Below are 13234 nucleotides of genomic sequence, written 5' to 3'. Positions count from 1 at the left end.
GGTGCACAGCAAGTCAGGGGCTGCATAAAAGGGAAAATCCATATTTTATAATCTACCGCTCAGGGTCACCTAGATAAAAAATTGAACATTGATATTCATATCTCTATTCAGGCTGAGAACAATAAAAACAATTTTCTCACGTCTGAATAAACCAGGCAAAGAAAGAAATCAGCAGAGGGTCCCTTACAGGCAGCATCACTGTTGCTTTTCCAGCCTCCTCAGGGTTGCTCTGACTTTGCCATCAGAGCCTGCAGAGGCAGAGCTGGCCCTGGCAGTGCCCTGTGCTGGGAGGGGTCTGCAGGGCAGAGCTGAGCCCCCAGGGCTGGGCTGGGCTCTGGCAGCACTGGCAGGGCCCAGCCCTGGGCACAGGGAAGCAGCAGCTGGCAGGGAGAGCTCCAGGCAGCAGAGCCCTGGGCAGGCAGTGGGGGGAAAGTGACACCAAGCTGGGCTGGGATATTTCAAATCATCTCCAAACCAAACTATTCCATGATTACTGTTCTTACAGATCCCCATGTCAAGACACAGCAAATGTCCAACAGCAGCTCCATCAGGCACTTCCTCCTGCTGGCATTGGCAGACACGCGGCAGCTGCAGCTCCTGCACTTCTGCCTCTTCCTGGGCATCTCCCTGGCTGCCCTCCTGGCCAACGGCCTCATCATCAGCGCCGTAGCCTGCGGCCACCACCTGCACACCCCCCTGTTCTTCTTCCTGCTCAACCTGGCCCTCACTGACCTGGGCTCCATCTGCACCACTGTCCCCAAAGCCATGCACAATTCCCTCTGGCACACCAACAACATCTCCTACTCTGCATGTGCTGCTCAGCTCTTTTTCTTTACATTCTTCATTGGAACAGAATATTCCCTCCTGACCATCATGAGCTACGACCGCTACGTGTCCATCTGCAAACCCCTGCACTACGGGACCCTCCTGGGCAGCAGAGCTTGTGCCCACATGGCAGCAGCTGCCTGGGCCAGTGCCTTTCTCTATTCCCTGCTGCACACAGCCAATACATTTTCCCTGCCCCTGTGCCATGGCAATGCCCTGGGCCAGTTCTTCTGTGAAATCCCACAGATCCTCAAACTCTCCTGCTCACACTCCTACCTCAGGGAACTTGGGCTCATTGCTGTTAGTGTCTGTTTGGTATTTGGCTGTTTTGTGTTCATTGTTTTCTCCTATGTGCAGATCTTCAGGGCTGTGCTGAGGATCCCCTCTGAGCAGGGAAGGCACAAAGCCTTTTCCACCTGCCTCCCTCACCTGGCTGTGGTCTCTCTGTTTATCACCACTGCCACATTTACCTACCTGAAGCCCCCCTCCATCTCTTCCCCATCCCTGGATCTGGCACTGTCAGTTCTGTACTCAGTGGTGCCTCCAGCCCTGAACCCCCTCATCTACAGCCTGAGGAACCAGGAGCTCAAGGCTGCAGTGTGCAAACTGATGACTCGATTTCAGAAACATTAAACTGCTGGCCACCTTCAGCAAATCACATGTAATAAAAGTAATTTTTATACTTCTTGTTGGTTTTGTTTGCATTTTTTTTCCCTTTGTTTTTGTTTTTTAATATTGTCCACAAATAACGGTCACTGTTGGTGCCATCTGTAATTTTGTTTCTCTCTACCTTCACTGGGGCCACACACTCTGTCATTGAGGACCTGTGCTCTCAGTGGCTTAAAATGAAATAAGGGATCTCTCAGCCAAGTTTTCTCCAGAGATGCCCCTTTTGTTCCCTTCTCTGGAGCTGCAGCAGCAATGTCTGTGTGCAGAGCTGGGGCAGATCAGTGCTGACACAGCAGCTGTGCCCAGCAGCAGCAGCAGCAGCACTTGGTGTTGCCCGTGCTGCTCCCGTGCCACTGCCCCGCTGCCCTCCTGCCCCTGGTGTTGCTGCAGGGCCTGAGTGCTCTCGGGGCCGGGCACAGCCCTGGGGGTGGCAGTGCCAGGGCTGCAGCAGGGACAGGCCATGGGCACTGCTGGGGCAGCGCTGACACCTCAGGGCAGGGCCTGGGGGCTGGAGGCTCCTTGCCCAGGCTCTCTCCAGAACACCTGGCCAGGCCAACGCTGAGCACAGAAAAGCCCCGGGAGCAGCCCCAGGCTGGCCGTGGGCAGGCTGGGCCCAAACAGCATGGCTGGTGCTCTGCAAGGTCCCTGCAAGGGGAGAGCCTGGCAAGGAGCAGCAGAGCAGGGGCTGATCCATCCCCAGTGCGCTGGACACCCCAGGGCAGCGTCCCAGAGCGTCCTCGTGCACCTGCCAACAACATCCCCCCTCTGCAGCCCTGGCCTCTCCCCCAGCTCACACAGGTGCCCCATCCTTGCAGGCACACACACGGCAGCACTGCCTCAGGAGCCCCTGTTTGCATTGCACAGAGCAGGCGTCAGCACCGCCATGGTGCTGCTGTGGGCAGAGGGACCTGAGGGAGCACAAATGCCATCAGCCCCTGGGGCCAGCAAGGCCTGCGGGACCAGAGGGAAACCACTCAGGTTTGTCGTGGCCTCTGAAATCAGACAGAAAGTTTGTTCCCATGAGCTGTGACTTTCCTGTCCCACTGCAGACGTTGCTGCTCAGAGCCAGGGCTGCCAGGCAGCCACCCCCAAACTGCCCTGAGCATTTCCTTTGCTTCACATTTCCTTTCTTTAGTCTTTCCTTATCCAGATTTCTTCCTCTTGCCCTCCCTGTGCCCTCCCATGCAATCAGTCCATCCCTGTTTGCCCTTTCCTCTCTGGCCCCACTCCCCATTTCAGTTCCTGAGCTAGCTCAATAGGAACATCCCTTAAGGAGCAGAATCAACCTCCAAGTGCTTCAGGAATTGTCTGCAGGGTCCTGCAGTGCCTGGTGCTGCTCTTTCCAGAGGCACCCCAGGCCAGGGGGGCACATCTGGGCTGGTGTGTCTGGCTGTGGGGCTCCCTGTTGTGGGCAATGAGGAGGGGCTGGAGAGGCTCTGCAGGACTGACAGGATGGGCTTTGGGGGCTGTGAGGAGAAGCTGAGGGACCTGAGCTGCTGCACCTTCTGAGGAGGAGGCCCAGGGCTCATCCTGCAACTGCTGCAGGGGTGGTTTCAGACAATCACAGATTGAGGAAGGCTGGAAAAGACCTTAAAGATCATCAAGTCCAACCTGTTCCCTGACACCGCCTTGTCTCCTCTGAGCCTCCTGTTGTCCAGGATAAAGAATAGCAGCTCCTTCAGCTGCTCCTCCCAGGACTTGTGTTCCAGAGCCCTCACCAGCCTTGTTGCCCCCCTCTGTTACTGCTCCAGCCCCTCCATGTCCTTCCTATAGTGGGGGGCTCAGAACTGGACACAGCACTCCAGGTGCTGCCCAACCAGTGCTGAGTACAGGTGAAGAATCACTGTCCTACTCCTGCTGGCTAGGAGCAGGGCAGTGCCAACATTCCCCCTTCTGGGACACCACAGCTGTGGCAGACCCAACATTCCATCCCTGGAAATGCTCCATGAGAAGCTTCCAGTCAACGCAACTGACTGGCCACTGAGCACCCCCAGCCTGGCCTGATGTGGATTCCTCTGCACGCAGCTCAGGCAAGATCCCCTTGGAGAACTTCACTTTTCCACAGACAAGTGCCCCCAGGTCCCTTTCTGCCTGGCCCCTCTCCAGCCACTCTGTCCCCAGCCTGGAGCACTGCAGGGGTTCTTGTGGTCAAGGTGCAGGGCTCTGCACTTGCTCTTGTTAAACCACACCTTGGTGGATTTGGGCCCTGGATCCAGCCTGTCCAGGTCCCTCTGCAGAGCTCTCCTACCCTCCAGCACATCCACACTCACACCCAGCTTGGTGCCAATTGCACATTTGCTGATGGTGCACTCAATGCCCTCATCCAGATCATCAATGCACATATTGATATCCACGCTGCCTGGCTCTGATCCCTCAGCCATCCTGGAGGTGCCCTGTGGTGGCACTCAAGGTGATCTGTTCCATCACCTCACCAGGCACCCAGCTCAGGCTGACAGGCCTGGAGTTCCCCAGATCCTCCTTCCAGCCCTTCCTGTGGATGGGGTCACATTGGTACCTCCAGTCCTCTGGGACCTCCCTGCTGAGCCAGGACTGATGAGAAATGATGGACAGCAGCTTGGGGACCTCATCCACCAGCTGCCTCATCCCCCTAGCATGGATCCCATCTGCTCCCAGAGACACCTGTGAGCATCTGAGTGGCTCAGCAGGTCCCCAGCTGCTTCCTCCTGGATTACAGGGTTCTGTTCTGCTCCCTGTCCCCATCCACCAGCTCAGGAGAGCACTGGTCCTGAGAACAACCTGTCTTATTGTTGAAAACTGAGGCAAAAAATGTGTTAAGTACTTCAAACCTTTCCTCATCTTCAGTTAGTATATTCACCACTGCAGCCAATAAAGAGATAAGGTTCTCCTTGTCCCTGCTTTTGCTGTTAATGCAGTTATAAAAATATTTTTCATTATTTTTCACTGGCGTTGCCAGGTTAAGCTCTAATGGAATTTTCACCTCTCTGCTTTTCTTTCTGCATGACCTAAAGACATCTTTAAACACTACCTGAGCTTCCTTTCCCTCTGTCCAAAAGTGACACACCTTCTTCTTCCCCCGAGTTCCTGGAAAAAGCTCCGTGCCCAACCAGGCCAGACATTTTCCTCACTAGCTCACATTCTGGAACACAGGGACAGTGTGCTCCTGCTCCTTCAATATTTCTTTCTTGAACTGTGGCCATGCTTCATGGACCCCTTTGTTATTAAGAAATGTTCCATTAAAAAATCAGTACCTGAATTTGTTACTCTCCAAATCTGCATCCTGAAGAGTATGAAGACTTCTCTCCATAATTCAAGTGTAAAAGTTTTGTTGCTGCCCCTCTTTCTTTCACAGAATATTTAAAAACGCAATAATTCCATGGTCCCTGTACCCCAAACAGACTCTCACCACCACATCACATAACCTCCCCCCAGCCCTTCTCCCTTTGTGAACAGCAGCAGACAGAGCTTTCCTTGGCAGAAAGAGAAGGAATCCTCCCCAAAGTGCAGCCTGGAAGGTTCACCCTGGAGCTGAGGGAACACAAAAGTCCCTCCCAGGGCAGAATGTCGGTGGCCGAGGTGTCCCAGCGTGAGGCCGGGCCACGGCACGGCTCTGTGTGCCAGGAGCCGGCAGCGCCGGGTGCAGGGAGCCCAGGGAGGGCACAGAAATGCTGGGCTGAGAAATGCTGGGGGGGACAGCGAGATGGGCGAGCGCAGCCGGCCAGGGCAGAGGAGCAGCACGCACAGGGGGCACAGGGTGCAGGAGAGATGGCCGAGGGCTGGGCAGGGCTGGCAGGGCCAGAGGCACCCAGGCCTTTGTCCCCTGGGCTCGGGCAGGGCCTCTGCAGGCCCCACAGAAGGAACTTTCCTGGCAGGGGCCGCACTTTGCTTCTGCCTCGGCCCTCCCTGAGGAGGCTGGCAGGGCTTGCAGGCTGATGCCATTTGTCCTTGCTGCCCCTGCCATCCCACTGCCCCAGCAACAGCCCCGAGCCACCCGTGAGGGACAGGCCCTGCTGTCCCAGGCCTGGGCTCAGCCTTGGCCTTTCTGCTTCCTCCAGCCAGCCCAGGCCTTGCTCAGCATTGCAGTTCCCTGCTCACAGCCTTTGGCTCCTGCAATCCTGCCCTCAAGGATCTGCTCTCCCCAGGCCCTGGGGAGCCTTGGGCACTCCCTGCCCTCACTCATGGCGGCCACTGATGCTCCAAGGCACTTGCAGTTTTGCTGCTGACTCCTGCAGCAGCTTCTTCAACCTTCTCTCAGTGCCTCAGGCTCCTGCCATCAGCCCCAAATCCCCAAATCTGGGCATCATCAAAATACACAAAGGCCTTGGGAGCTCTTTGTCTTCCTTCCATTGTCTTCAAGTCTCCAGGGCTTGTGCAGCTGCTTGCAGTCACTTTGGAGTTCTGTTAAGGGGGGAGATTTCAAAGTGCACCTCATGATTTTTTGGTTTTAATCAAGGGCATATTATTTTTATTTTTCAGCTCATTGCAGAGGAGATAGAAAAATGATAGATCATTCTTCAGGTGATGATGATGCTGAATGTCTCCCTAGGAGTTCTGGGCACAGAGAAGAATGATCCCTTTCTGGACTGACCCTGTTTGGACAACCTGCTCCTCACCCCCACCCTCACCGTGTCTGATATTGCCCACCTGGGACTGATATACTGAAAAATAAAAAAAAATCCCTATAAATTTATTCTTATAATTACAATTAAAGTAAACCATAAAATTACAAATATATTTTCCTTATAAAAGGAAATATTAGCAGTTTTTCATTTAATAAATGAAAAATAATTAAATTTACTAAAGAAATTTATTTTTGTACTTCTAAAAAGAAACATTATTTTTAATTATCTAATTTTAGTTTTTATATTAAAATCTATCAATTTTTTAGAAACCAGAGAAGTTACAAGTCATTGGATCGAAGCAACACAAATCCTTTAAATTATTGGCTGTTGATTTCTCCTTCTTTATGCTAGTGTTTTTATCAGTCCTTTTGTAATCCTTTTTATGCCAATTTGGGATCTATGGAAACTTTTTTGGGGCACATTTGGGGCAGATTTGGGTCTGTGGAGGGAATTCAGAGAGAACTTGAGGGTCTGCAGGACACTTCAGGGAGCCGGGTGGGCACTGGGCAGGGCACTGAGGGATTCTGACGGACACCTCGGCGTCCGGGGGAGCTCTTGGGGATCCAGGGGGGAAAACTTGGAGGTCAGGGAGGGGAATGTGGAACTCTTCGGGGTCCGGGCGGGCACTTGGGGGGCTCGAACGGGGCTCTCTGGGGCGCGGGGCATGATGGGAGTTGTAGGCGCGGGTAGAGTACTGTTCAATGGAGCCGCAGAGCATCACGGGAGTTGAAGGCGCAGCCGCAATGTCTCTCTGTCGGGCGCGGTGCATGACGGGAGCTGTAGTCCCGGAAGTGTCTCGGACGGGGCATTTGGGGTCCGGGAAGGCACCTGGGGGACACTTTTGAGTCCGAGCTGTGACTTGAGGTGTTCAGGGGGGAACGTGTAAGGTTCGGGAGCATTTGGGGGGAGCTTGGGGAGGTCTAACGGGGCCCTTTAGGGCGCGGAACACGGCGGGTGTTTTAAAGGTGAAACTGCGTTATATGGGGCTGTAGGGCCGCGGGAGGTGACAGGAGATTAATTCCCAGAAGTGATTGTAACGGGAATCTGTGGCGCTGGGAGCAATCAGGGAATCCGGAGCCGCTTTTGGGGGCTTCTGAGAGGATGGTGAGGAGGCACTTCGGGATCCTGGAGTGTGTGGGGGACGCTTATGGGACATGGGGGGAGGGCTCAGATAGCGGAGTTCTGTGGAGCGCGGGGCATGATGGACGTTGTAGTCCCAGCTCCAATGGGGCTCTATCGGGCCGCGGTGCATGATGGGAGTTATAGGCAAAAAGGAAAAGATGGCGCCGTCACCAGGCCCCGCCCCCAGTCCCCGATCCCCGGCGCTGATTGGTTGGCGGCAGTGATGGGCGGGGGTGGGAGCAGCCCATTGAACCCCTCCAGTCCCTCCCAGTACAGCCCAGTTCATCCCCAGTACAGTTCAATACAACCCCAGCACCTCTCCAGGCCCTCCCAATACACCTGAGTTCATTTGTATTCTCTTCCAGTTCTCCCCAGTGTCATCCATAGTACACCCACGTCATCCCCACACTATTCAGAGTGTCCCCAGCTTGTCCCAGTATACCCCAGAATTGCTCAAAGTATTCAAAATTTGCTCCAGTATTGCCCAGTATCAGTCCCAGTATGTCCCAGTATGTCCCAGTGTGTCTCTGTGTACGCCCACAGTCCATCCCAGTCCACCCAGATTCCCCCTCAGCATTCCCAGTGTTCCCCAGTGTGTTCCAGTCCTCCCCAGCGTTTCCAAGGTAAATTGAACTTCTCATTGTTGTCATGGCACCCAAACCCAGCAGTGGGGTCAGTGCAGTGTCCATGGCCACAGCCCCTGGCAGTGCCCAGTGCAGGTTGGGATGATGATCCACCCTCACAGCTGGCCCAGGGCAGCTCTGCAGTGGTTTTAGTGGCACCTTGGGCTGGCACACACCTGAGGAGTGTGTCTGTTTGCAGTGGGGGAAATTAGAAGATTGCTTCAAGAAAAAAGGAAAACCCCTTTGCCAGACCTCCTGAGGAGTGACCCTGGATCAGTATCGGTCACTGAATGCTGCAATCACCTCTGCTCTATAGAGAACAGTAATAAAAAGGACACCATTTAAAATAGGAATGTGGTTACATTTCTTAGAAGTTCTTCTTGTAATATTTGTCCATAACTGAAGTTGAAACTTTCCTCATCAACTGCACCAGACCAGAGGGAAATTAAGGCAGAGCTGTGGTTTGTTAGGAAACCTCTCAAGAGCTCCAAGTCACAATCAAAGTCCAAAGTTTCTTTTACTTTTAATGGATCCCACTGAGGGACACAACTGAGAAAGTGTGCCCAGGTTGCAGTCAGAGCAGGAAATTGGAGGCAGTGATGACAGGAGGGGACAAAGAGAAGCCAAGTCTTGGTGGCCTGGGGCACAGCAGGGTCTGTGCCAGCAAGGGCTGTGAGCAGACACCTTGTCCTGAGCCACTGGGGCCTCCTGGCACAGCCCCAGCAAGGCTGGGCACTGTCAGCCCTTGTCCTGCCCTCAGCATCCCCCCACATGCCAGTGGCCTCAGGGATCTGCTGGGACCAGTCCCTGGGGAGCCTTGGTCAGGAATGGCCCTGGGGGCTCCTTCATGCTCCCAGGGACTGCAGGTTTTTGCATGGACTTTGGGGTTTTGCTCTTGCCTTGGAGTCTCTGAGAGCTTTGTGTAATCATGGCCTCCCATTCTCTGCTTTAATTAGTCTCTTGAGAGCCTTTCTCAGTAACAACACTCAGTGGGGCTCATGGGATCTTTAAGGTACTTCAATTTTTGAGGTGCTTTCCTTTGTCCTTTCATCTCTCAGTCTCTCAGATGTTTTTGGACATTCGCGGCCCCCAATTCTCTCCTCGAAGGAGTCCAAGAGACTCCTGTTAGGGATGGACCTCAGTGGAACCCATTAAGGCTTTGAGACACTTTGGGTTTTTCTTCTGACTCTCAGTCTTGGAAAGATAACTGCAATCTCCTCTCAGGCCCTGAGGTTCAAGGGCTCAGCACCAAAAGCACCACGGAGCTCACTGGGATCAAGCAAGTCCTGACAAACCACGGCTCTGCCTTGATTTCCCTCTGGTCTGGTGCAGTTCATCAGGAAGGTTTTCAAATCCACTTAGGGAGAAATATTTCAAAGAGCTTTTAAGAAATATCCATTCCTATTTTGAATGAATGGTTTTTAGTACTGCTCTGTTTAGAGCAGAGTTGACTGCAGCTCTCTGTGACTGATATTGATCCTGGGTCTCTCCTCAGGAGCTCTGGCCTGCTCAGAGGAGCTGTGACTTGAGGTCTGACCCAGTGTGGACAACCTTGCTCCATACTCCCCAACTCCATCCTGTCTGTCCTCCCTCATCTGCGACCAGCTTTGCTTGGAGAACTGGCTGCACTCAGACAGAGACAGGATTATCCTTTACTTTTTTTAGAAGAATCTAGAATTCCTAACTTTCTCCATTAAAAACAGAGTCACTCCTCAGGTGTGTGCCAGCCCAAGGTGCCACCAAGGAGGTTCCCCCTTCCCCAAGGCAGAACCCTGGAAAGAATGTTTGAGACCTTTGAACTCCTTGGTTCCCTGAGGCCATGCAGTGTCACAAAGGTCACTTGGTTCCATGAGGTTCATTGGTGTCACCATGGTCTCTCTCCCTGGTTCCATGAGGTTCATTGGTGTCACCATGGTCTCTCTCTTTGATTCCAGGAGGTTCAATGGTGTCACCATGGTCTCTCTCCTTGGTTCCATGAGGTTCATTGGTGTCATCATGGTCTCTCTCCCTGGTTCCATGAGGTTCATTGGTGTCACCATGGTCTCTCTCTTTGATTCCAGGAGGTTCAATGGTGTCACCATGGTCTCTCTCCTTGGTTCCATGAGGTTCATTGGTGTCATCATGGTCTCTCTCCCTGGTTCCATGAGGTTCATTGGTGTCACCATGGTCTCTCTCCTTGGTTCCAGGAGCCATCACAATGTCACAACGGCCCCCTGGTTCCATGTGGTTCCTGCAGCAGGACTTCCCCTGTGGCACAGCACAGCTCATCTGTTCTGTCCATCAGCTGGGCCATCACTCAGGGCATCTTCCCCCTCTCAGCAATTGCTGAGATAACCCAGGCTGGACATCTGTCCTGTGCTGAGTTATCTCTGGTGCCAGGGAGGTGGAATTCCCAGCTGACCATGAACATCCTGCCTTGAGAGCAGACTGAAGGGAGGGAGATAAGCCTTGAATTTCTGAGTGACACACACTTCACTGTACAAACTATAAAATATACACAGAACTTTCACCATACAAAACTCTTCTGCATAGTCCCTGGAAACTGGCAGGGCTTCACTCCCAAGTCTGGATGAATCTTTGTGGTTCCTTTTCTGGAAGCTGAGTGAAAGGGCTCCATGTGCACTCCCTCATCAGTTCAGTGGTAAGTTACATTGACTCCTGATCTCTGCTATTTCTTCACTGGCTGTAATATAGGTAACTTTGTTGTGCACTGTGTTTGTATCTACCTGTACTTCTTTTGTTTATCCTTTGCACTAAGTATTTGATTTAAAGTCTCTTGTCTGTTAATCTTGAGTCCATTCAAAATATATAATTCATTTTATACTAGACATAATTTGCCATTAGAAGGAACTTGTGAGCAAAGGCAATTTGGGGTTCAGGTACTTGAATCAGGGCTACTTCCAGAAACCTGAGCATAAGGCAGAACTTGTCTAAGCTTTCACTGAATTTGTAACATGTCATTTAAAAACAATGAGCAAGAATATATCGTTTTCCCATTTATTCTTTTCCAGGTTATAGATGGATATTGCCAATCTCCAGCTGATATTGATCCCCAGCACCTCCTCATGCTCTCTGACCCTTTATGGCTGACAATCAATCACACTCTGTCCCTACCCCCACCCCACCATTTCCCTCATCCAAGCCCTGGCACTCAGAGCAGCCCAGTGCAAATCTGAGCTTCCTCCAGTCCAGGCTGTGCCTGCAGCTTTCAGCTCCTTGGCACCAAGTCCCAGCTGCTTTCCTTGGAGAAGGAGCTGCCCCAGACACAGAGGGATGTTCATTTGGGGTCAGCAAACAGAAGCCAAGGCAGGCCCAGCTCCATGGCAAACACAAGTGCAGCCCAAGGAGTGCTGGGCAATGGAGCCACATGCAGGGGTGTCCCCAGGGCTCAGGACTGGGGCCAGGGCAGTTCAAGGTGTTCCTTGCTGATGTGGACCAGGCCATGGAGGGCACCCTGAGTCAGTGTCCAGGGGAGCCCAAGCTGGCTGGGAGTGTGGCTGTGCTGCAGGGCAGCGAGCTCTGCACAGGGATCTGGCCAGGCTGGAGCCATGGGCCCAGGACAATTGGATGAGCTTCAGCAAGGCCAAGGGCCGGCTCCTGCCCTGGGCTCACAACCACCCCAAATCCCTGGCCGTGCCCTGCCCCTGATCCCCACAGCCTGTCCTGTTTCCTTCATCCCTGCATTGCCAGGGACTTTGTGGGACAAGGGAGCTCTGCTGTGCCTATGGAGGGAGGTGCAAGAGCCACCAGTGCAGTGGGCACCACAGCTCATCAGGTTTGTGTCCTTTGGGGCTCAGGAACTGCTGAGACTCAGAGGCACAGGAAGGCTTCTCTTCATATGCCAACATAAGAAGTGTATCAATGTTATAATTTAATAAACATCAGAATTCTTCCCTCAGCTCTGTGCAATGTCAAACCAGTATCAGATATGTCCACCATGCACAAGGGATTTCCATTCAGAAACAGTTTAAAAAAAGACATTAGAAAGGGTGATTCTATTACAAATGAAAACACAACTAAGACTGATGTGAAATTGTCAGAGAACAAGTAGAGAAGGAAATCTGGGAGCAATGGGAGGGCCATAGAACCATCTGGTCTAGTGAAGAGACATCCTTAGACATGGCCATTTAAACAGGAGAGCGGGTAACACCCAAATGGAGAGGGACATGAAATAATAGACAGCATAGTAGTAACACAGGTAGAGGGGAAGAGCAGGATTTCTTCTCCTGTCATCAGTACATATCCAGGAAATTTCTGTTCTCTCCTGGTGGGAAGACATGGATATTTCTTCAAGTACTCAAATGCCCCAGCTAGTGAGATGTGTTCATGCACCTTGCAAGTGTCAGGTTCCCTACACCCCCAGAGGGCTCCTGTCCCATAAAAATCTGCTCTGGCCCATTCCAAAATCAAGCGCAGCATTGTTCCAGGATCATCAAGGTGCTGAGGATGGAAGGGACCTCAGCAAGTCTGCAGCCCAAGCTGTCAGAAACTGGGTCAGACCAAGTGGTTTAAGGCCAGATGTGATCAGAATTTGATTATCCAAAAGAAGAGTGATAGGGCATTATCTGAGAACCTGTCTGAGCCCATGGGAACAAGAGTTTTCCACATGTCCTGTCTGATCTCCCCTCTGTCCCCCTTTCCACCCATTGTCTTTTGTCTCCCCCCAGAGCCCCCCGGTGAAGATCCTGGCTCTGTGTTCTCCATCAGCTCCTGGCTGGCACTGCCAGGCTGGGATGAGGAGCCCCTCAGCCTTCCCTGCTCCGGGCTGGACAAGCCCAGCTCCCTCAGCCTCTGCTCACAGCCAAAGGGCTCCAGCCCCACCTTGGAGGCCCTTCCCTCACCCTGCTCCAGCTGCCAGACATCTTTCCTGCCCTGGGCAACCCAAACCAGGCCCCAGTGCCCTGGATAATCCACGTCCTTGATGTCCTGGTCCCACAGCCCTGGGTGCTCCTGCCCTGCCTCGCTGCCAGGGCACACGGCTGCCTCCTGCCCAGCTCCTGCCCACCAGGAGTTTTCTGACAGGGCCTGGTGGATACAGGGAGGGCTGGGGATGTTGTCTACTTGAACTTTAGCCTTTGACAGCATATCCCACAGCATTCCCTGGAAAAGCTGAAGCCTGTGTCTTGGAGCGGTTCACCCCTCCCTGGGCTAAGAACTGGATGGACATCGGGGCCCAGAGAGTGGTGGGGAATGGTGCCACATGCAGCGTGTGTGCAGTGGTGTCCTGCAGGGATCAGTGTGGGCCCAGTCCTGTTTAACATCTTTATTGATGATGTGGAGAAGGGAGCACAGTGCACCATCAGCAAATGTGCAGATGGCACCAAGCTGGGTGTGAGTGTGGATGTGCTGGAGGGTAGGAGAGCTCTGCAGAGGGACCTGGACAGGCTGGATCCA

At 53.0% G+C, this 13234-nt stretch overlaps 1 protein-coding gene across 1 annotated transcript; it reads left to right on the top strand.

Moving 5' to 3' along the window:
- Positions 1 to 696: 696 nt before the first annotated feature.
- Positions 697 to 1458, top strand: LOC134057426 (olfactory receptor 14J1-like; the record flags this gene model as incomplete). The annotated part of the gene is made up of 1 exon (XM_062514412.1): positions 697 to 1458. A coding segment is annotated over one exon (762 nt), but the record flags the coding sequence as incomplete, so codon positions are not given.
- Positions 1459 to 13234: the final 11776 nt, after the last annotated feature.

The sequence above is a fragment of the Cinclus cinclus genome, unplaced genomic scaffold (assembly GCF_963662255.1).
Source record: "Cinclus cinclus unplaced genomic scaffold, bCinCin1.1 SCAFFOLD_32, whole genome shotgun sequence".
NCBI lineage: Eukaryota > Metazoa > Chordata > Aves > Passeriformes > Cinclidae > Cinclus > Cinclus cinclus.
Note: the sequence above shows the minus strand (reverse complement) of the source record. Positions and strands in the feature narration are given on the sequence as shown.